Genomic DNA, 24,383 nt, shown 5'->3' on the forward strand with positions numbered 1-24,383 from the left:
TTTCAGTCGATTTGCTAACTTCCGACAGCCATCGTTGGATGGATTAGGCCCCCCCAAAAAACAAAACAATTATTGACAGGAGAGTCCAGAGCTTTTCAGGACTGCAATTTGGCTATTCGTCAGGTAGTAGGTCACGGCGTATTATTCCATGAAAAAAAATCTTAAACTAAACAAAGTGTTTTACTACATTAGAATGCGAGCACAATTTCTCTCATCTTATATAACTGGGGAAGACAGCCTTTATATGACTGCCTGCCTGCCTGCCTTGGAGAAATACCTGATTTAATTTAAATTGGCGCCTCCTGGACTGTTCTGCTTAGCGGAGGTGGGCGTAACAGAAGAATATTCAATAAAATCCATCCTGCACGAAATATAAAGAGCGATTGAGAGGCGATTTTGGTGGCTTATTACAACCTAGTGCAATCCTTCCTCTCTTAACTAATGACCACTGTTATGTTAGCTGCAGTCAAATAAAACCAAACCGATTTGAAAAATTATTTTGCGAATCCGAGTTAATCGATTCTCGAGTCACAGCAGTTCTCGAATCAACAATCACCAACTCATTAAACCGAGTCATGTCCAAGTCAAGCCGAAACCCGATGCGCAATCTGAATAAAAGCTTTTGAGTGCAGATTTGACTGATAGGGCAAAAGTAAGTTTAAACGTGACTGTATGAGCGTTTTGTCTCATTGTGTTACATAACAATAGCATTTTGAATATATTTTGTTTATTATTTTGAATTTAAATTATTTTTAGTTTGAGCTGAATCGGAGCTAAAAACAAACTGGACTTGTACACATTGGGTTACAATAAGCTCATTAAAACATTATTATTATTTTACATTGCTGTAAACAGATCACGTTATAGGATTAATTAGGTTTATTGAAATGAACTGTTCGAAAGAACCGATTCCAGGAGTCGGACTGCACGTAGTTCATTAAACTACATTCGGGGTTAAGTAGCCTAAAATATATATATATATGTTTTTAAAAAATTACAAGTTCGTATAAGCTGAATGAACTATTTTTTATCTTGTGGCATCATCTCTTCCACCGCAGGTTCAATCAATCACTGGAAAAGTGGATTTCCAGGGCGTCAACCAGGGTTAGGACAGTTGACATGTCTTTCTCAAAAAATCCCACGGTGGATTGAATCGTTTTCAAGATTATTGGCGTTTGAGCATTGCACTAATCAAATGCATCAGGAGCGAGAGATATTATAAAATGTTGTAGGTTGAATTAGAGCACAAAAACCGTGGCGCAGAGGCCAGTGCTGACATGCATAAATGGATGTCGGAAAACCAAACAAATCAATCAATGCACAGATATGTAAATAACTTTTTTTCATGTGCATCGGATGCTGTTATGACAACATTGACATACTGTATGCAGAAACAGAAAAGTAAGCCTATATCACAACCTAAACTAAACTATTTAAATGACAGAAAAAACAACAGGAGTTGTGAATGTTCTTGTCAAGATTGCATACTCTCAAAGACAAACTGAATGAGAAAATCATAAAACTAAGCATGCTATTGAGTTGTATAATCACAAACTCAGCCTTCTTTTTAAAACTCCTTGTTAAATTAAACTCTTTTATGCGTCAGGCATGGTATTGTTATTTGCATTTAATTATAACCTGAAGCATGTTTTCTTGATCATAAATTTGAATAGCTTTCATCAGCACTTCATGATCTACTCACCATCTTTCTGCAACAAATCAGGGAATTTCTTCGAACATGAGGGAAAAATTAATCCTCGGGGTCCAGGAGCAAAACTTGATGCAGTGATCCAAGGTGGAGGAAAGAAATCAGTGTGGGCAACTTTACCCAACTAAGTAGGAAGAAAACTCCAAGGGATTTTCAGCGAGAAATAAAATCGCAGAAGTCTGTGATCGAAAAGAGCGAAGTGCCTGAGATCCGAGAGATGAGCGCTTCCGGTTATTCATTAGACCCAGAGCGAAATCACCGATCCTACTATGACTGAGGTTGCGCTTATGAATAGTAAAGTGCGAAATGACAACGTTGCTTCGTCCACCATCTGTTGGCTCTGATGTTTTGCCTCGTGAGTATTAATTAGATTGTGTCGACGTTGCTTCTTAAACTTCCAATGAAGAACATTTGCTTATGAATGTTAAAAACTAGACCTTCGCCATAGTAGGAATCCTAAATGTTCAGATCTTGACGGACACTGACGCCAGTACGACGGCAAAACGTCTCCTAAACGCGCTAAAAGGCGCACGATGGTTCACTTTTTCACGGTTTCATTTTTCTCTGTGTATTTTTTGTCACGAGAAGGTTTTTTTTTTTTTTTTGCCCCACCCTTAGGCAATAACTTTGCTGTATTAGGCTAGCATACGCACATTTCGACATAAACAAAAATTAAAGATAGCATAGTAGGCCTATATGTCTTTTCTCTGTACATACAATTAGATTTCAGCTGGCATAGTGTATTGTTTAAAGACTTGAAGTAAAAAAGACACGTTTACATTGTTGCCCTGCAGTTTAACCGCTTCTGTGGACCTTTTTCACAGACTGATGATGTGTTTTATTTTATTTTTTATATTTATATTTATATATTTAATTTTCTCAATGTATGTACATTTACAACACTATAATTTGTATTATATTATATTTTCATCAAATTACAAGAAACTAGGCTAGTTAACGCTGCTGTGAGGGTGTTTGGGAGAGAAGGTAAAGTTGACATCTCTCTTCTGACTAATCTCTCTATTTTTTTCCTCTTTTGAAAGTTGGCAAAACACTATTGTGGAGTTTTTATTTTGCTCTTTAGGCAAATGGGAACACGAAAAAATACTATATTGTAGTCTCTCATTCACCATAACGTTTACCCAACTATGATGACTTCTGCTTTTGAACCCGGAAACGTGAATAAAGGATCAGTTGTTCTCATTTATAATTCGCTTTCTTAGAAGCAACTTGTAGTTTAAAAATCTGACAATAATTTACTTTAAAATCATCATAGCCTACCACAGACAACATTTTAATAGATTATTTTGGATTGCTCACTACAAACCTTTGAACTTGAGTTCTTTAAGGTTTCATAAAATCTTGTACTAGTTGAGTAAAGCGCGTTTGAAGGTTTTAATCAATTTCACAATAACTTTAAGTTGACTTGTCAGTTCAAAACGTCAGTCACACACTGGTCAGAGAGAGGTCAGCGAAGCCGAATGGCGACACCTAGTGGATTAAACCTCTCTATCTTTTTTTTTGGAAATTTTACATTTGTTTAAAAAAAATAGTGCATGTCTGCCAGAAATTCACTGTTTTGTCTGGTTTTCTTTCACTGTTTTACCCACACATGCATTAAACATCCATTACACTTTTTTTCTTTTTTTTTTTGTAAAGAAATTTAGGGAAGATCGGGGAGTTAGTAACACAGGGTCAGTAGTAACACACAGTTTGTTTGTTGTTTTAATAAATAAGTCTAAATATAACAGGTTTCAACATACAGTCAAGAAAGAATGCTTCAAATGATAGATATTACATTGCCACAAACATTCTGGAGGAGAGAGAGAGAAGCAACAAGCACATTTTTTTTGAAAATATTTGAAAAAGGGACTCATTCAAGATTTACAGTATTTGGTGAAGCTTATTGGTGACATTACATTATAAAGAATTTCTCCATAAAGTTGAACAAAATGTAATTTGTTTTGTTATTAATAACATTAAGGACTTTTTAAACGACTCCATCTATTAAGAATAAATTACATTTAGGCGTGCATTTTGCTAATTTTTGTTTATGGATGTAAATATTTACCATGAAAAAATGTAGAAGTTCACAACATATTCAAACAATTTGCTTCTGTGGGTATAAGAACATAACATCTTTTAGAAATAATTTATAATGAACATTTCTTGGGGAAAATAGAAAAGAACTAACATCAGACCAACAATGTAAAGATAAATCACAGCTGTACAACAAATGAGCCAAGTCTTCCTCGTGTATAAAAGTGCAATTGTTGCCAATGTCCATCGATTTTGATAAGGAAGCTTGAGATGGGTAGATTTTGTGAAGTATTTTAAAGTGTACCTGTTTAACTTTATTCAAAATGCAAAATTTATATGGATTTAACCATGCCTCTTTCCAATCATTATCACCGATCTGTACATAAAAAAATAAAATAAAATAAATCATAGTTAAAAACATTATTTAGAATTGATGTGAGAATCCATCCAGCTTTTTTTATGCGATATCCCAAAATTCACATAAAAATAGGTGGAATGCAATGTATCTGGTGACTGAACGAACACACACTCGCACAGAAACGGTTTGTCAGCTCTGCTCTCCTGATTTTATCAGTAAAATATTTTAAAAACTTTGACAAAAATTACATTTCTCTCTAGCGAGGTAATAACGGCGCTGATCTTGAAGCAGTTAAACTTACAGTTTCGCTATTAGTAGAGACGCTGCCGCCGAACACTGTTGAGAGACTCGGGTAATTCACACATGTGTAATCTCTCTCTCTCTCTCTCTCTCTCTCTCTCTCTCTCTCTCTCTCTCTCTCTCTCTCTCTCTCTCTCTCTCTCTCTCTCTCTCTCTCTCGCTGTGTGACTGAACCCTTATATGACAGGAATACAGTACACACACACACACAGCAATTGCTTTGTCCGAAGTTTAAAGTTCTAAAAGAAATACAAAAAAAGTTTGTCACTTTAAATGGTTTACTTTATTCAAAATGTATTATCCTTGGTTCTTCTATAAAGTTCTTGCATACATTAGATAGGATCTTATGTAAAATTGGTGGCACAGAAGAGCTTCCTAAATGTTATTTAGGTGTCTTTACACAGGCTGATTACTTCTGCTCAGTGATGGCATACATGCATTTACACAGCATTTGTAACTCTATACTTTGATACTAGGGCTTAAGTGTGTCAGAGCTGGCATAATTTAGTCTGGATTTTATGCTGCAAATTGCATATTTACACAACATGTTGAGCAGGCACAGAGCAGCTTAACTTGGGTGTGTAAAGATGCCTTTATTTTAGCAAATTATCTCTTTGCCACATTTACCCCCCGGATAGTGATACAAATCTCCCCAATAGTGGGGTAGGATGTTACAACGAAACTCTTTGTATTTGACATCAACTCACATAATCTGTAAATGTGTATAGTGAGTTTTATTCAAATGTGGCTACCGTGTATCAAAGTTTGAGAGATCTAGCACAAACAACCACTGAGTTACTGATGCTCCAACAAAAAGTGTTACTTCCACTAATAGGCCATTATCTTCAAGAATAATTTCGATTTCATTTTTGAAGCAGAAGCGTATTTTAACACAGTTGAGAAACATGCATTCAGTCGTTTTACCATTAAACCCTGGTAAACTTCAATAATGTCACTAAACAATGTATAATATAAAATAAAATTCTCCAGTGTTCACAACTGATCTAGTTTTTGGTTTTGCGCTCACGGAGAGTGTGGACTTGCTGAAGGTTCAGACGTCACCGGTGTTTGCTCAGCACCAGACCGTCTGCAGGACACAAACACATGCACACCTAAACACTGTGAGTCTGTGTAAACTACTGCACATATGGTGTATGGTTACAGCTTACGTGCATCTATATTTGTTTGAGTATCTTTAATGTTCAACATAATATCTATCTATCTATCTATCTATCTATCTATCTATCTATCTATCTATCTATCTATCTATCTATCTATCTATCTCTATATGTCTGTCTGTCTGTCTGTTATCTATCTATCTATCTATCTATCTGTCTGTCTGTCTATCTGTCTGTCTATCTATCTGTCTATCTCTATCTGTCTGTCTTTTCATCTATCTATCTATCTATCTATCTATCTATCTATCTATCTATCTATCTATCTATCTATCTATCTATCTATCTATCTATCTATCTATCTATCTATCTATCTATCTATCTATCTATCTGTCTGTCTGTTCATCTATCTGTTTGTCTGTTCATCTATCTATCTATCTATCTATCTATCTATCTATCTATCTATCTATCTATCTATCTATCTATCTATCTATCTATCTATCTATCTATCTATCTATCTATCTATCTATCTATCTATCTATCTATCTGTCTGTCTGTTCATCTATCTGTCTGTCTGTTCATCTATCTGTTTGTCTGTTCATCTATCTATCTATCTATCTATCTATCTATCTATCTATCTATCTATCTATCTATCTATCTATCTATCTATCTATCTATCTATCTATCTATCTATCTATCTATCTATCTATCTATCTATCTATCTATCTATCTATCTATCTATCTATCTATCTATCTATAGTGCAGCCACTCTCCACTATTTCACAAGAAAGTGAGACTGTTGAGCAAATGTTTGGCCAACAGCTATAATACGGTTTAACAGGCTTTGTGTGTCAAACACAGATTAAGTTATTCATGCAGAAACAGCTTTTTCCGACAGCCTGTGGCTGATGTTTAAACGCAAAAAAGGGTCGTATTTGTGTTCTGTGGGCGGACGGACTGAATGAGGTGGAGCACTTTTACTCCATGACATGGTAGAACATCCATACCAGTTCATCACAGAAGGATTGTTTTTAATGGAAAACCACAAAAGAGAGAAAAGTGGCACAGTTCAACAGGTGAGATTGCACATTATTTGCTGACTGATGAATAATCATAAATCTGAGATAAACTGAACATGCTCCTGATGTGAGTTTTTGTCTTTTCAGATGGAGGATGACAGGGATTGTTTGTTGTCCTCAGATAAGGACACGGGGAAAAGTGGAACTAGCTCAATATCTTCTGCCTCATTTAATTTCATCAATTCCATTATCGGATCCGGAATTATAGGTAATATTTTGTTGTCAATGCTTCTACAAAATAATAATATCAATGTCATAAATGCAGACAGGCACTACCAGTCAAAAGTTCAGGCGCATCTAATCCAATATATTTTCCTATTGATCTTAATAACTTGTCACTTTTGCCTCAATAAACTCCTAATTACTGCTTATTAATAGTAAGGTAGTTGTTAAGTTTAGGTATTGGGATTAAGGGATGTAGAATATGGTCATGCAAAATAAGGCATTAATATATACTAATAAACAGCCAATATCCTAATGCTAATAAGCAACTAGTTAATAGTGAGAATTGGACCCTAAACTAAAGTGTTACCATAAATTGTATTTATATAGATGTTGTTACAAAGCTAACATTATTAATTGATGAGTTGGGGCATATATAAAAGCCAGACATACATGCATGTGAACTCCTGAAGTGTTTAGAAAGCATCTCATGAAGATGGTTGAGAGCATGTCTAGCGAATAGTATCTAAAATATAGAAATTAGGTAAATCTGAAAAAATATAAATCAGATTTGTTTAACATTTTTTCGTATTTACATAATTCCCATAGTTTCATAGTTTTGACGACTCTTGGTTGACATTGTTAGATTTTTCTTTTATGTCTTGTCTAATTACTTTTAAACAAAACAGAATATTCCTAATAGATATAGTTTATAAAATATCTAAGTCAAAAGCATGCTTAATGGTTTGGATGCATTTATGTTCATTATTTTCTCACATTTGTGCATATTTTAATAGGTCAGTAGAAGTGAGAACTGGCTTAGATTCCACGCGGTACGGGATCATATGACTACTGAACACCCCTAGTCAGTTCACGTGCTTCTGCTGCAGGAAAGAAAAGAGAAAAAACAATATTTTTTCTAGTCCAATGATAGGGGGTCCAGAAAAGGTCAGCATTATAATGCTGTATATACATTTGAATGCATATATGCATTCTTGGCGGTAGCTATTTCTGTGCTTTATCACCTGCCTTATCAGAGGGGGGAAACAAAACTAGTCAGCTGATCTTATAACCTGTAGAGGAGACTGGGGCTAGTTATCACATTTATGTATGGGTTTATTTTAAGTAATCTTTTATGTAGATACAAACCTTGACGTATTTGTCTGGAAAAAATGTGTTGACCAGGTTATAGTGTTCAACAAGTCCTCCACATCTTTGGTCTCTTGGTTTCATTCATCCAGGTTTGCCATATTCTTTGAGTCAGGCTGGTCTCCCAATGGGTCTTCTGCTGCTTTTTCTGGTTGCCTTCATCACAGGTATGCACTGCAAATGTTCATTCCCTATGGTACAGGACGGTATGCATCTACGTGACAATAATGTGTTTTTGGTTCCACTTTATTTCGATAGTCCACTTTAGACGTTCTACCAATTATAACTTTGCAACTACATGTCAACTAACTCTCATTAGAGTATTAGTAGACTGTCAGTAGACTGTTAGGTTATGGTTAGGTGTAAGGGTTCGGTTAGAAGAATAAGTTGACTTGTAGTTGCCAAGTTACTTATAGTCAGGAGAATATCTTTTGGTGGACCATCAAAATAAAGTGTTATCAGATATTAAGCAGACAGTCTACTAATACTCTATTGACAGTTAGTTGACATGTAGTTGCAAAGTTACTTACAGTTAGTAGAAAGTCTAAAGTGGACTATCGAAATAAAGAGTTACCGTGTTTTAAAAAAAAAATACTTGCATGCACTGGTTACAAAGAAAGCCTAGAATAAAGTTGAGGGGATAGTTTGCTTGTATATATATATATATATATATATATATATATATATATATATATATATATATATATATATATATATATATATATATATACAGTACAGGCCAAAAGTTTGGACACATTACTATTTTTTTATGTTTTTGAAAGAAGTTTCTTCTGCTCATCAAGCCTGCATTTATTTGATCAAAAATACAGATTTTTAAAAAAATATTGTGATATATTATTACAATTTAAAATAATTGGTTTTCAATTTATTATACTTTAAATTACCATTTATTTCTGTGATGCAAAGCTGAATTTTCAGGATCATGACTCCAGTCTTTCACATGATCCTTTAGAAATCATTCTAATATGATGATTCATTATCAAAGTTGGAAACAGTTCTGCTGCTTAATATTTTTTATAACCTGTGATACTTTTTTAGGATACTTTGATGAATAAAAAGTAAAAAATAAATAAATAAATAAATAAAATAAAGCAAATGTTTTAAAAATAGAAATCTTTTGTAACAACAATAGACACTCCTGGTCAGTAATTTGGGGTCAGTAATTTTTTTTCTTTCTTTTTTTGAAATAAATCAATACTTTTATTCAGCAAGGATGTGTTAAATTGATAAAAAGTGATAGTAAAGAAGATTTATATTATTAGAAAATATTTCTTTATTTTGAATAAATGCAGTTCTTTTTAACCTTTTATTCATCAAATATATTAGGCAGCAGAACTGTGTCCAACACTCATAATAATTCAGAATATTAGAATGATTTCTAAAGGATCATGTGATAGACTGGAGTAATGATCCTGAAAATTCAGCTTTGCATCACAGAAATAAATGATAATTTAAAGTATAATAAATTGAAAACCAATTATTTTAAATTGTAATAATATATCACAATATTAAAATTTTTTTTCTGTATTTTTGATCAAATAAATGCAGGCTTGATGAGCAGAAGAAACTTCTTTCAAAAACATTAAAAATAGTAATGTTTCCAAACTTTTGGCCTGTACTGTGTATATATAGCCCATCATGATTTGATTAGATTTTTCTTTCTTTCTGCAGATTACTCCATCATTCTGCTGGTCAGAGGAGGGAATCTGTCTGGCACTCACAGTTATCAGTCTCTGGTTCAAAGCACATTTGGCCAGATAGGATATTTGATCGTGTCAGCTCTGCAGTTTCTTTACCCATTCATCGGTAATCACAGACATCTGTCCTAATGGCCTTTTATTGTATTTATATATTGTGAGGTGAAGTGACATTTAGAAGAATATGATTGCCTTTATTGTGTCCCACATATAGCAATGATCAGCTACAACATCATCACAGGTGATACGCTGACCAAAGTGTTTATGAGGATCCAAGGAGGTGAGCTGGTTATTACATTTACATTTTTAAAGGGGGTCATCGGATGCAAAATTCACTTTTATATGGTGTTTGCATATAAATGTGTCTTTGCAGTGTGTGGACACAACCACCATACAATGAATAAAATCCATTTAAAGAGACATGCACCGAAACGGGTCGCTGTGAACAGGGCTGTGTTTGAGGAGGTAAAAAGGGTGTTGTTTTACACAACCATTGAGGAATTTTAATCAAAGTATGTTACAAACTTTACATGAAGACCCTAAAGAATCATACCAACTTGTGGAAAATAGCATTCCTCATACATGTGCCTTATAGGCATGAATAGGCATTACTGACATGCAAATTCATATTTCAGGTTTTTATAGCAACTGTTATTCTTCTTGATTTTAATTATCGATCTTTTTTGACTCTGAAAGTTACAGTATGTTTTCATAGTTACGGAGCCCCCCTAGTCCCACTTTGTCCAAAAAAATTATTATAACTATCTTGTGGCCTCAAGATAGTAACTCGTGGCCTCAAGATAGTAACTCGTGGCCTCAAGATAGTAACTCGTGGCCTCAAGATAGTAACTCGTGGCCTCAAGATACTAACTCGTGGCCTCAAGATACTAACTCGTGGCCTCAAGATAGTAACTCGTGGCCTCAAGATAGTAACTCGTGGCCTCAAGATAGTAACTCGTGGCCTCAAGATAGTAACTCGTGGCCTCAAGATAGTAACTCGTGGCCTCAAGATACTAACTCGTGGCCTCAAGATACTAATTCGTGGCCTCAAGATAGTAACTCGTGGCCACGAGAAAGTGAGTTTTTTCAAGGCGAACGTTCCCTTTAATGTTTCCATGGCGACGCGTCACGCGATACACCGCAGCCACAATAATACTGTATGACAGATGTGTCGCTTTTATTTCGCTTTTCCTTTTTTATTCAAAATATTCACAAACTTGCTTACCATGTCATCAACTAACTAGCCTTAGTATAATAAACTTAGTATAATGGCTCTTAATGTCTTGTGTCCGTGTTTTGAAAGGACACCTCCAAAAAAAAAAAAATAGTCTCAGTTTTTCCTCTGTGAACACATTGATAAAAGCAGAAACTTAACACTTGTTTTTGTGCTCTTTGTTTTTTCCAGTTGGTCCCGGAAACATTCTTACAGAGAGACATTTTGTAATTCTGATGTCCACTCTTCTATTCACACTGCCCCTGTCTCTCTATAAAGATATAGCAAAGCTGGGAAAGGTTGAGTATTACCAACTATTCACTGTGCTCTTTTTTTTTTTAAATTTTATATATAATCACTTGTGATCAGTAGCTTTAAAGGAATATTTCACCCAAATATCTGTCATTCGCCTGTAATTTACTCACTCATGTCTGTTTTCAGACCTGTATTTTGTTGTATTTCTGTGGAACACAAAAGGACAATTTTTTCATACAACAGCATTTCATAGTGACCATCTCTGATTACCTACGTCAGGCTCTAAAATGGACAAAAAAAGCACAATTATATATAGTTTTATAAGAATAGTCCATATTGTGCTACATTCTGATGTATTTGAAGCCAGGGCGTTGTTGTGCTCCACAGAAAAATAACATCATAGGAGTTTGGATAACATTAATATTTTTGGGTGACCTATTCCTTTAACCCTTTAGAACCTGAAGCTAAAATAGGTGTTTTTCACATATTTAGATTTTTTTGGACTGTACAATTCTAGAACAATGTGCTATCTTAATGTGCAAGGTGTCATTTTTTTTTTTTTTTTTTCAGAAAAAGATTAGCTTTCAACAAATTACAGTTATTGACCATTATTGTGAGTGGTGAGTTTGTAAATAGAATTAAAATAAAAAAAAATAAAATAAACGAGAATAAATTTACTGATTTTTATTTAGAAAAAAACCCGAAAAAAATCATGAACGAAAGAAACTAACATTAAAGATCAAAAATGAACTATAATACTTATATACAGTACAAGTCTTTTTTGTGACATTGGGTTGCACAGTTTTCATTTAGGACACTTTTTTTCATACACGTACACATAAAAAGGCACACATTCATAGGCACACATACACATGCACACACTACATGCTTAGATACGTGAAGGAGCCTCCCAAGTTTCATTAAAAATCATCCCAATCCCCTCTTCTGCTGTCTAACACTTCTTTCGCCGTGTATTTGTTCGTTTCTTTTATTATTTTATGCAATCCAAAACACTGCCGCGCGTCGTATCTCTCTGTTCAAATCCTTCCTTCCCGCGCTGCTGATGAAATTGGAGAGCTTTCTGTCCCTCCATTGACAACCTATGCAACTACCACTTTCAAAAAAACATAATTTACCACTTTATTTACACAACGTATTTAATCTTCAACGCATGTTCACGCAACAGCGTCTCCTCTCACATCAACACAACATGCATGCGCCGTGGTGCTCTGGTGAAGACGCGTTGGAGATTAATATTTTTTGTAATGAAAATGCTAAATTGTTTAGTTTTTTTGCACAAACAAAGCACTTGTGTCACATGGGTTACTTTAATGATGACTCTGCTTCCTTTCTGGGGCTTGAAAGTGGTAGTTGCATAGGGACAGAAAGCTCTCAGATTTTATTAAAAAAGATCTTCATTTGTGTTCTGTAAATATGAAAGTCTTACGGGAAAGTATTGCAGAATTTAAATCTTTAAATTGACAATAATGAACTCTCTCCCTGCTCTTTTTTCCAGGTATCTTTATTGTCCATGCTCTTGACTTTTGCCATCCTCATCACAGTGGTCGTGAGAGCCGCGACACTAGGACCACAGATGTATAAAATCCCTCTTCCCGTCTGTGTGCATTCATTCACACCGTCCACCATATGCTCATGTTTGCTTGACCGCAGCTCAGGATAATGATTTACCCTTTTAAACACTCATTTCACTGAGAAAGGATCTCAATGCGCTCCATTCATTGGGTTTATTTGATTTTTTTATTTGATTTTCCATCATATTTTGGCCTTTGTGTAACAAGGCATATAGTGACACGCTCCAGTGAAACAATACACCATATGTTTTGTGATGCTCCCCTAACCCGTGTGAACCTATAGCGGATGATTAAACAGCCCAAAAAATCACTATAATACTGTTTTCTAGTATTATTATAGAGACTTGGGAATGTGACTCTTTTGATTATTTTTGGCATGCAAAAAAATAACTATTTAAACCCCCCTAGCAGCATGGCAGTGACTTTTGCATGGGCATACGGAAGCGTATTGCATTCACTTGAGGAAAAAAAATCTACTCTGTTTTTCTGAATTAATGAGTTAATTATCTCAGAATTACGAGATAATTTTTCATGAATAAAAAGTTTTTGCTCTGTTTTTCTGAATTAATGACTTAATTATCTCAAAATTATGAGAATTTTTTCTTGAAATAAAAATATTTGCTCTGTTTTTCTGAATTAATGACTTAATTATCTCAGAATTATGAGATAGTTTTTCATTTAAAAAAAAATTGCTCTGTTTTTCTGAATTAATGACTTAATTATCTCAGAATTCTGAGATAATTAACTCAATCATTCAGAAAAACAGAGTAAAAACTTTTATTCATGAAAACTTTTTCTCGTATTTCTGAGATAATTAACTCGTTAATTCAGAAAAACAGAATAAAAATAAAAAAATATGAAAAATTATCTCATAATTCTGAGATAAGTCATTAATTCAGAAAAACAGAGCAAAAACTTTTTATTCATGAAAAATTATCTCGTAATTCTGAGATAATTAACTCGTTAATTCAGAAAAACAGAGTAGATTTTTTTTTCCTCAAGTGAATGCAATACGCTTCCGTATGGGCATGCACAAACATTAACATTTATTATTCCTAGCTTTACGTGTTTACATACTTTTGTTTGTCCACAGACCTGCATCAGATGATGCATGGGTGTTTGCACGGTGGAATGCAATTCAGGCAGTCGCTGTCATGTCTTTTGGTGAGGTTTTTACTTCCAGTGATATACACTTTTCTCCATCAGTGTGCGTCAGAGATGAGCATTCTCCAAATACAATAACTTTTTCAATTAAAAAAACTTTTCAGCTTTTATCTGCCACCATAACAGCTTTATGATCTACGGGTCGCTGCAGGAGCCCACGTTGAGCAGCTGGTCTCTTGTCACGCATGTGTCTGTGGGCTCAGCTCTACTGGTCAGTGCTGTCTTTGCAGCTGCAGGTTATGCAACTTTTACTGGTTATACACAAGGTAAATATCTGTACTATTACTTTGATAAATCTGTGTTATTCGGTACACAATGCACTGAAAGAACCTGCACACGAGTACATGTTTTCCTGTTGTGTTTCTCGTCCAAGGTGATATATTTGAGAACTACTGCAGGAATGATAACTTGGCTACATTCGGTCGGTTCTGCTACGGTGTCAGTATAATCACCACGTTCCCTCTGGAGTGCTTTGTAACCCGTGAGGTGAGATAATTGAAGCTTTTTATATGGGTGACTCTTCAGCTGGGGGAACTTTTGACGACTAAATTCTTAATGTTAAAACATTTATCACATCCTGAAGGGAAGATCTGACCATGGCCTTGATCAACCTTCAAGTTGATTTTCCATCATAACCAAATATATATTGTTCTCTACATCACTTGTGATGGTAATGACATTAGTATTGGGGACAGTGATTCTTTGACGAAATAAAAAAATAAAAAAAGTAAAATTTATAAACTTAAATACCAAACTAATTGAATGTTCGGAGCAGGGTTATTATAGTTAACTGAAACTAAAACTATAAAAAAAAAACTAAAAAAAATGAAAAAAAAAAACATAAAATACAATAAAAATGAAGTGAAATAAAATATATTTCACTACATATCAGTTAGTTTATTTATTATTTTTAGTCTAACCTGATGTATAGTTGATTGTAAAAAAACAACAACAATATAAAATGACAAAAAAACAACAAAAAGTACTAAAACTTTAACTAAAAATTAAATGAAAATGGAACATAATTAAAAACGAATTAAAAAATGTATAAAAAATATAATAGTAACTCAATTACACGAAAATAACACTGGTCCATATGACACTTTTTTTTTTAATAGTATTCTGATTTTAACTATTTTTATAATTCATTAAAAAAGGAAAGTTAAAAAAGCATTTAAAATCATTCTTTGCAACACATTGTCAAAGTCTTTAGACATTACCAGAGCTTTCTGTGAAGTGAAAGTGAAACGTGACGGCCAAGTATGGTAACCCATACTTGGAATTTGACCTCTGCATTTAACCCATCCAAGTTAATGCACACACATTAGGAGCAGAGTAGTGAGTAGTTAACACACACACACACACACTGCAAACGTGGATACACACACCCAGAGCAGCGGGCAGCCTTTGTGTGGCGCCCGGGGAGCGATAAGGGGTTAGGTGCCTTGCTCAAGGGCACCTCAGTCATTTCCCACCGGTTCTGGAATCGAACCAGCAACCTTTGGGTTACCAGTTCAACTCCCCAACCACTAGGCCATGACTGCCCCTACTTTTTAGGGCCATGACTGCCCCTACCTACTGCCCCATACCAGTCATACGCTGGTATGACATTACAGTCATCCTGACTCTTTAATGACCGCATGCAATGTTTAAAATTCATTTTAAAGTGCGACATACTTCATTTGATTGTTTTAGTATTTATCTAACTTTAAATTTGGTCCTTTCTTGATGGTGTCCAGGTGATCTCCAATGTCTTTTTTAAAGGAGAACTCAGTAACATCGCCCATTTCATCATTACCTTGGTGATCATATCAGCAGCGACTGCCATATCCCTCTCTTACGACTGTCTGGGTATTGTACTGGAACTAAATGTGAGTTTTCCTGTAAATTCATTAACAAGAAGATATGTGGTTAGCAACAGTACTTGATGTTGCTGGTCAGTCACATTCAGAGATGTCTGTAAATGTTTTTCAGGGTGTTTTGAGTGCTATACCTCTCATGTTCATCTTCCCCGCCGCCTGCTTTCTGAAGCTCTCGGATGACCGCTGGTTTCGTGGGGAAAACCTCATTCCCAGCATCATCCTGGCAGCGGGTGTTTGTGTAATGATAATCGGCTTAGTCATGATGGTGCTCTTCCCTCAGGACTGTTCACACGGAGCAGAGATGTTCTACTGTACCGTCTCCAACAGCACCACTTCACCCAGTGCGCTGCAGTTTAATACCACACAGAACGCCAGCACTTTCTGACTGAAATCAATTTGACTGGAATCTTATTAGATGCTGTTTTCTAGTGATATATTGTTGGTGCAATTGTTGTATTAAAGAAATTACATCATAACAAGGCTACACAATATATATGTTTTCAATGCAGGTCTACCTTCTTGCATACCCACCACTAATTTTAAATTGCATATGTTCTAAGTCTTTTGAACCCACACAGTAGCTTTACTATAAGGAACAGACCCAAATTTAAGTTTATTCACTGATAATCTTTCCCTCTTTGAACTTTAGCTGAACGTTAGGGTCAGTTTGAATGAATGCAATGGAGAAAGAAATTAAGGCCTACACTGCTTAAATCAATCGGTTTTATAAACACAGTATAAAACAAAAACAAGAACAGAAAAGCTGCATATTTGCAAGTTATATGGAGGTGTTTATGGGTTTCAGTCACTATAATATCGTTGGATTGATTTTTATTATTTAAAAGGAATGGTTCACCCAAATATGAACATTCTGTCATCATTTCCTCACCCTCATGTTGGTTTATAACTGTATGAGTTTATTTGTTTTGTTGAACACAAAAATAATATATTTTAAAGGACGTTGGCAACGAAAAAGTTGCTGGTCCCCATTGACTTCCACATTATGAAAACAAAATCCTGTGGAAGTCAATAGAGACCAGAAACTGTTTGGTTACCAACATTCTTCAGAATATCTTCTTTTGCGTAACAGAACAAAGAAACTCATCACAGGTTTAAAACAACATGAGGGTGAGAAAATTATGACAACATTTTTATTTTTGGGTGAACTATCCCTTTAAGATTGGATATGAAACGCTAGGCCTATGTATGAAATTAGTCTCAAGACAAAAGATTACTCAATTTATTCAAAACATATTTAAGCTGTTTCCTCGGGATGTCATGGAAATGTTCATGGTGACTTTTAGAAAAAGAAAATCCTCCCGTGATGTTTGTCTGTAGCCTAGTTGGGTTTAATTGAATTGGTCAAATAATCTAGTTAGTGTGTGGGAAGTGTGGTGTGCTTTGGTTAACCGGAGATAGGCCTACTCGAAACTTGACTCGCAAACAAAATGACTTGAAATTCAAGGAATTAAATTGAGACTTCATGTCGACCCCAATTTCGCTACTTTGTGAATATCACGTAGCCTAAACATATAGATATTTCCTCAGAATAGCAATAGCACGACACTCCAAACGGAGTCTGTCGTGTATTTTGACGACCTCTTTGCTTATAAACTCCTGTATTCTACATAAATGCTTGCTTAAACACAATGACAACACTGAGTTAATCTGAATTGACCCTTTTCAAATTTCCGGTTTTCTCAGAAGCGGAAGTCGTGAATGAAAGACTACATTAATATACTTTTTCGTGTTCCCATTTCCTGAAATAGCAAAACAAAAACTCCACAATAGTGTTTTCACAACTTTCAAAAGGAAGAAAAAAATAGAGAGAGATTGATAACGGCAGTCAGAAGACAGAAAGACGTCAATAATTTGACTGTCTGTCACTCCCATACGCTGTATAAGAAACACCCTCACAGCAGCGTTAACTAGGCCTAGTTGCCATTTGATGCAAAGGTAATACATAATACAAAGTAAAATTGTATAAATGTACATACATAAATATATATAAATAACTGCAAGATTTACGATGCTGATGACCGTTAAAACGCGTCATCACAGTCTGGAAAAAGGTCCACGCTAAAAGCACGAGGCCACTTTTTTTTTTTTTTTGTCTTCTTGACAAAAGACCCTGAATATGTCTATTGTTTTATGAAAGATTTCTCATTGGATATTCTTCAGAAACTCTCCTTAGATGTATGAGCAGAACTTACGTCTTTTAAACGACATGAAGGTGAGTAAATAATTACAAATTTTATTTTGGTGAAGGCGTCTGAAAAATAAGTAATACCGCAGTTCTATCACTAGATGTCGCTATTTTACCAGTTTTGGTTCGCCACGTCAAGTGTAGCCCATCTAAAATCCTCCATGACCAAATGTAGCCTACTTAATGATCATCCTTTAGTTTTACACCATTGGCATGCCAATCAACATTTTACTAATATATCATAATGATATTTATGAATTAATCACGCAGCGTTTTGAGAAGACTGTGGAAGGCTCGCCTCAAACAAACTTTAATCTCTCGCATGGCATTACTGTACAGGATTAGAGCACATTCACTGCTTTGTTGTGACTTTTCTTCTCGGGGGCGACATGCAAATGTGTAAATCCGGAGTGTGACCAGTCGATTAATCTAGCGTGAAGATGTAAGCGACTGTAACTCATCGTGTCATGACTTGAATATGCGAAGCTGCCGTCTTCCCTCGTTTAAATAGGAACAGAGGAGCGTCTGTTGACAGGGGGAGGACTCTGGAAAATATGGTGGGAGTTGCAGAATTTTAAGGGGGTAACGGGACAGAAGTGATGCAGGGACCAAGAAGGAGTGCTTTAAGTCTGCAGAAACGCTCCAAAACGTGGTGAAGTTGTTGTTGATGATGGTGTTTTGACGAGACTGATGACAGTTGACAGCCACGCGAAACTTCAACGGCGATCAAGGTAACGTTTCAATTGCGTCATTCTCATTCAAACTATTATGATCGTTTTATTCATGAACCACAAAATGAATTATGAATACAAAATGCCAAAATTGCTTCCTAGTGATGACTTGCTGTTAAGTCTATTTTTTGTTTTGCTAGTAAAAAAAAAGTATGTTGAGACGGGATTCGAACTTGTGTGGTCTTGAACACAATCACACCGGCTAATTTGTTAAAAACGAATTAGTTTTTTTTCAACCATTTTTAGAGGTATTTTTTATGAAATAGTTTTATTGTAGTTTATTTATTTTTTGCCATTATAGTTGTGTCCTCCCCGAAAAACTATTTTAGGTCTTTGAATTGCATGATGATGTTTTTGACATTTTCTTGACAGTTGACAGCCAGCAAAAGCGCACTGTTTCCCCCTGCCTGTTGACTACAAAATTAGTTCTCACAATGTTATTTTCCATAAGACAAAACTGCAGGGTAGTCTGATTAGTTCATTTGCAAATTTTTTTGGTTAAATGATACTATTATGTTGAGGCTGGATTCGAACCCTAGTCACGTTTGAATCACATCTCTAGACTAATAATTTTTGCTTGCTCGCTAAATAAAAGTGGCTTTCTTTGTGACAGCCAGTAAAGATCCTTCCTTCCTGGGAACACACCTCTACACACCCTTCTGAAATAATAATAATAATAATAATAATAATAATAATAATATAAAACTTCCTAAGCTGGTTTGCTGGTCCTGAGTGGTTTAAGCTGGTCTTGACCATCTTAAAAGTGGCCCTTCTTAACCCAGCCCATAGACCAGCCTTGTTGGGAGAGCAGCAAACCAGCTAGTCTGGTGTAAAATGAAGATGTTTGTTTTTTCAACAAGGGAACCATGCCCACTATTGACTATTTGGCATGAAGAACCACCTTCTGCAAAACTGACTCGTCGAGTTTAACCTCTTAATCTGTCAGCACTCCCTTTATAGTCACTGTGCCACGAGTGAGTAGTGTTTGCTCTCTGTTCTTCAGTGCCAGGGATTTCAGAGCCATGCAGGCCGCGGCAGGGATGGATGGCAACGCGCACAGCCGACCGCCTGACCGAAGGTACACCGTAAGCACTAAAAGATTTACTCCTTAACTCTGGGTTTCATCTGTTTAGAGTAGTTGTGTTATACAGTATGTCTTGAACTTTGAATATGCTTGTTTGTCTCGAAATCTTCGATATTATAACTTTTTCCTGTTATTACAATGCTTAGCAATCAGTTTAGGTCAAGAGGTACATTTAAAGTTTTGACATCATACAGATTTTTAATGTTATCAAATATGTTCGTGCTGTTGTTGTTTTCCCATCAACATGATGATGTCACTTCCTTGAGGATGATGTCGTCAACTAGCTTCTGTTAGGTAAAAGATATTCTTCGGATAGAATGTGAAGACACAGGAAGAACTATAAATTGAGTAACGATTGAAACATTTGCAATGCATTACAAGCATTGTAGAAATTATCCAGTTGTACAGTAAGTGTGGATATTTGAGTCTGTAGGAAAGTGTCATGAAAGATTGTAATACTAATGCATGTGTGTTTGTTCTTCCATATTGTGGATTTAAAGATAACGTGGAATGAGGAGAATTGGGGAAAAGTTAGTACTTTAAATTTTTTTCCCAGTTTTCAAGCAGTTTATTGCACATGCATAATGTGAGTTCTGGAATAAGCGTTCATAATAAATGTATGAATGCAATGCATTGGGCAGGATTGACATTTGTGCGATCGGTCACTGTAGACTGGGCTGTTTATGAGTGAAGATTTAGACATTGTGTGCTTGTTTACAAGACAGTCTGACTGTAATTAAAGTCTCTGTTGTCGCAGGCATAGCCTCGACCTTTGACCTCGGTGCATTTCCTGCCTGCAGAGCAGAGCTGAGAAACGCTCTTGGACACATGTGGAGGTCATGGGAAATGAACTTTAGGGGAGGGGGAGTCTCTGCAAAATCTCTGGCAAAATTCTCCTGGTTAATTTCTTTGCTGGGGAAATGAGGATGTAATTGCATTTGTTACATTACTGGACAAGAGTCGTCGAGCGGAGAACGGGGTCTACAGTTTTAATTTCCCTCTTAGATAAGACTGGAGATTACAGGAAAAATGGTTGCTGCGTTCAATGTGAGGCTTGTTAATTTGACCTCAGAGCCAAATGTACTTATCTGGTGTAATAATCCATGTCTGTGGGGGCAATACTACAGTCTCAGAATCAGACTAGGACATTTAAAATACACAAACCAGACACAGAACCGGTCTTTGAAAACCACATGAGGCCGATTAGCCGTCTGTATCATGAGTGAGGAGATCTGGACGTTGAATCCTCCATATGCATTAGCGTCAAATATGATCTTTATTAACACACTTTGGACTTTAAGACTTTGGAAATTTGTGCTCCATGGGTTGAGTTTTGCTAGCAAAGGATGATGTCAGCTGAGAGCTTTCCAATGGCTGGAAGCGTTTTCTATGAAATCGGAGAGATATTTTCCAGCACGTTCTCATAACTCTCTTTTTCTGCATTATTATATCTCTCTCACACACACACACACACATGCACGCACACACACACACGCTACCTCTCCCACGATGCTATGAGCACATCCCTGTGTTATTGTGATTTTAATCAGAGGCGTGTCTGATATTTTTAAGGCTTTCTTATAAGAGTCTTTTGAGCGTCACACAAGTGCTTTCATTTTGCACCCAGGATCAGTTGATTAGTGCTGTCGGTGGGGTTTACAGCGGGAACGTTTTGTTGTGGTAAACAGCGTGACTCTTAAAGGGATACTTCACCGATTAGCATTAGGCTTTGTATCAGTAGAAACCCGGTAGTATTTTCGAGTGACCGTGCTTCCCTCCCTCATGTCCCCCTGAGACCAGAGATTTCTGTATTGTGTGTCTGGAAAAAAAAACTCAGATGACGCAAAAATCGTCATTTATCGTCATCAGAGGCTTTTTTGTCCAGAGGCGAGAGACTCCAGCCAGTAGGAGGAGCTTGTCCCGCATGTCTTCAACCCGCCCATAGGGGGATCTCACGATAAAACGCTGTCTTTTCAGTTTCGAGTCGACTAGTAGCCTAGCTGTATCATTTCTTCCGATACTGCCCTCTGTAACCGGTAGGCGTGGCTTGGGAGTGTCCTCATTGGGCAGCGAAGCAAGTGCATTCTGGGAGTTGTTGTCTTTCATCCACATGAGCCAAAAATAAATTTTCTTGCTTTTCTCAGTCTAGAATGCACCAACTTCTAAAATAATTTAAGTATCTGCTACATAAATGACCCAATTTAAATACACATTCATCTTTCCAGCGGTGAAATATCCCTTTAACCGCACAGAAATTGTTGTGTAATTCGGGAGCAGGATTCGGGTTTCTCTGGCACTGCAGGGCATCAGGCCATCAACCGTCTTATGTCTGTGGTGCAACTCTTGTTTGTAAATTCAAAATTCCCAGCCTTTTGCCAAGTTACACAATTGATTTACACAGTTTTCACATGAGGTTTGAAAATTTCAAAAAACATGAGTTTGATTTCACTCTATTCCCCTGCAGGTCCTTTTGCACGTTGTATTTTTGGGGTCTGCATCGGTCTGGCTAAAAGTATAGTTTTTCCGGTCAATCGCAATCTCCATATGAAACACAACCAGTGTACTCTGATTCACGAATGCATGATTTAAAAAAAAAAATTATATATAGTTTAAAAAAAAACGCTACCAATTTGAAACTGATCTAATCTTGTTTATACCTTAAACCTGGCATAGTGTACTATGAATATTGTTGGTTCCTACACAGCAAGCAATAGCCATCATTTCACCGTCTAGGTTAACTATAGACCCGACCATAAGTAGCCCATTTCTAGCCAAAATAACATTGAATTTGGTTACATATCATTTTGCCAAAATAACTTGCAAGATGTATGATATTCCATCATGTAGCCTAAGCAAAGTTAACACTGATTACAAGGTGTTTGGTTTGGTTGACATGTTCTATGCGTAGCCTGTGCGTCTATTCTTGGGCTATTGTTAGACGTCTATTCAATTTTCACTGACAGCCCGAATTTTGCCTTGTTTTAGCCTAGACGTCAGGGCTGTGTTTTGATGGCTATTAGGCGTCTTTTAAACGCAAAATTTGCTTGCTGGGAAAGACGACGAAAAAGACGTCTGATAAATAAATAAATGTAGCGTAATTAAACACTGCCTAAGCAATGAGATAGTATTTGTATGTAAGAATGAAGAAGCAAAATGGACTTTACAACTGACAAATACAACTTGACTCAAATGAATCAGAATTGAATTCAAACAAATTGAAATTGAATCAAATTGAATCAAGAGCATTTGTATCTGGCTCTGTTCACACTCTCAGTCCAAATCTGATTATTTGTGTATCCGCTTGGAATCCCATCTAAAATTATTGACTGTCCATGTTGTTCATCGCAACTGTTCAGATTTGATTTGTGTGTCCCATGCCGCTCTTTAGTTTTCAAGAATATCTGGATTGGCTTCTATGCCAAAACCAACAACAACAGCCGCAGCATGGAGGGATTTGCAAAACAGATGTTGTCTTATGTGCAACATGACGATGTGTGCGCTGGACTACTGCGTCGTCTGAGGCAGCGGCAGAAACGGAGGAGGCTGGTATGAGCGGCTTTATTCCATGCCGTCGTCTCTACCGGTTTCAAAACATTGCCATTGCCATTGTCAGAAACCTTGTTTCTGCAGTGACTTTCAGCATGTTTCCCATAACAACGTCTGATGTTTACGTTTGACATGCCGTGAGAAAGTCACAAAAACCACGTGAAATCTGATCAGAGCAATCAGACTGAAACGGATATCCAGAAATGTGATTCGAATAGGATTTCAAACCACATATGAATGTAACTCGAAACTGCATTTCCTGTGATTTATTATTTATTTTATCTTTAATTTTTTGCTGTTCACACTTGCAAAATCTGATCGGACTTCAGTCGGATTTGGAGTAGCCTAATTGAATTGGAAAATCTGAATTGATTACCAGTCCTACTGAATCGCAGTAAATGCATGTCATAAACAAAGTAATTTTCTGTGTTTGTTTATGAAATATTGTAGCTAATTTGACAATGCTTCCAGCTACCAATGCAAGTGTTGCACTTTCACAATCCATGCAACACATATGACAATATTTAAATCTGTTTTGCCGATTTCCTCCCCCCAAAAAAGTGCAGATAATACGGGCCTGCTAATAACGTACAGCGACTGCAGATGTGCCCGCATTTAGCAGTGGTTTCATATTCTGGAAGCTCGGAATGGTAAAAGAAGAGACTGACAAATGAGGGGAATTTAAGTTTGATCTCTGCAAATATGAAAGCAAGATGTGGAACTTCGCAGGTGTTGGCAGGACTCTATTGTGTGCTGCTGCAGTTTGGCTTCTTTTACTCTTGACATCTGTTCTTGGAATTCAAAGCTGGACGAACAGCTTCGGTGTTGAGAATAACTGCAGGAATGTTTACTCGCTTATGATGTCATCCTGTGTGATCTGTAGTAATTTCCACATGATCAGCACAGACACTTTTACCTCAGTGCAGCACGGACCAGGCCTTGACAACAAAGTGTCACCTTAGGGACAGGGTATGGAAGCACTTGAGTGTTGTTGCAGATGTTTCCATTACTTTCTCACACTCCAGCTTTCCCTCTGCATACGCTCATATACTGTACTACTAACACACACACAGCTGTTCTATCCAATCCGCTGTTGAAAAG

The 24,383-nt window shown here is 36.3% G+C and overlaps 3 protein-coding genes across 6 annotated transcripts in view; all 3 read left to right on the forward strand.

Annotated features, from left to right (window-relative positions):
- Positions 1-24,383, forward strand: part of csrnp3 (cysteine-serine-rich nuclear protein 3) — a 264,623-nt gene that overhangs the window by 172,769 nt on the left and 67,471 nt on the right. The window lies entirely within an intron of this gene.
- Positions 6,491-16,185, forward strand: slc38a11 (solute carrier family 38 member 11). Its single transcript, XM_082174747.1, has 12 exons — positions 6,491-6,597; positions 6,688-6,808; positions 8,004-8,078; positions 9,604-9,738; positions 9,844-9,909; positions 11,035-11,141; positions 12,614-12,693; positions 13,783-13,853; positions 13,958-14,119; positions 14,227-14,339; positions 15,593-15,724; positions 15,828-16,185. Exons 1-12 carry the CDS (start codon positions 6,511-6,513, stop codon positions 16,098-16,100), a joined length of 1,422 nt encoding a protein of 473 aa, XP_082030873.1. The 5' UTR covers positions 6,491-6,510; the 3' UTR covers positions 16,101-16,185.
- cobll1b (cordon-bleu WH2 repeat protein-like 1b) overlaps positions 18,458-24,383 on the forward strand; it is a 56,514-nt gene continuing 50,588 nt past the window's right edge. Inside the window, exons 1-2 of one of the 4 annotated variants that reach the window (XM_082174632.1) lie at positions 18,458-18,652; positions 19,656-19,730. In XM_082174632.1, the coding sequence (XP_082030758.1) occupies positions 18,612-18,652; positions 19,656-19,730 (116 nt within the window). In that variant the 5' untranslated portion in view covers positions 18,458-18,611. Of the gene's footprint in view, positions 18,653-19,655; positions 19,738-19,804; positions 20,144-24,383 lie in introns of those variants that run through there. The other 3 variants (XM_082174629.1, XM_082174630.1, XM_082174631.1) reach the window with 3 other exon arrangements.

This window comes from Leuciscus leuciscus, assembly GCF_965113295.1.
Source record: "Leuciscus leuciscus genome assembly, chromosome: 7".
Classification (NCBI taxonomy): domain Eukaryota; kingdom Metazoa; phylum Chordata; class Actinopteri; order Cypriniformes; family Leuciscidae; genus Leuciscus; species Leuciscus leuciscus.

Bases quoted from the DNA above. Each gene is read 5' to 3' on its own strand.
- slc38a11 (XM_082174747.1), top strand. From the start codon at position 6,511: ATGGTAGAACATCCATACCAGTTCATCACAGAAGGATTGTTTTTAATG. The intron at 6,809-8,003 runs GTAATATTTTGT...TCATTCATCCAG, and splicing joins TATCGGATCCGGAATTATAG to GTTTGCCATATTCTTTGAGT. The intron at 8,079-9,603 runs GTATGCACTGCA...TTCTTTCTGCAG, and splicing joins TCTGGTTGCCTTCATCACAG to ATTACTCCATCATTCTGCTG.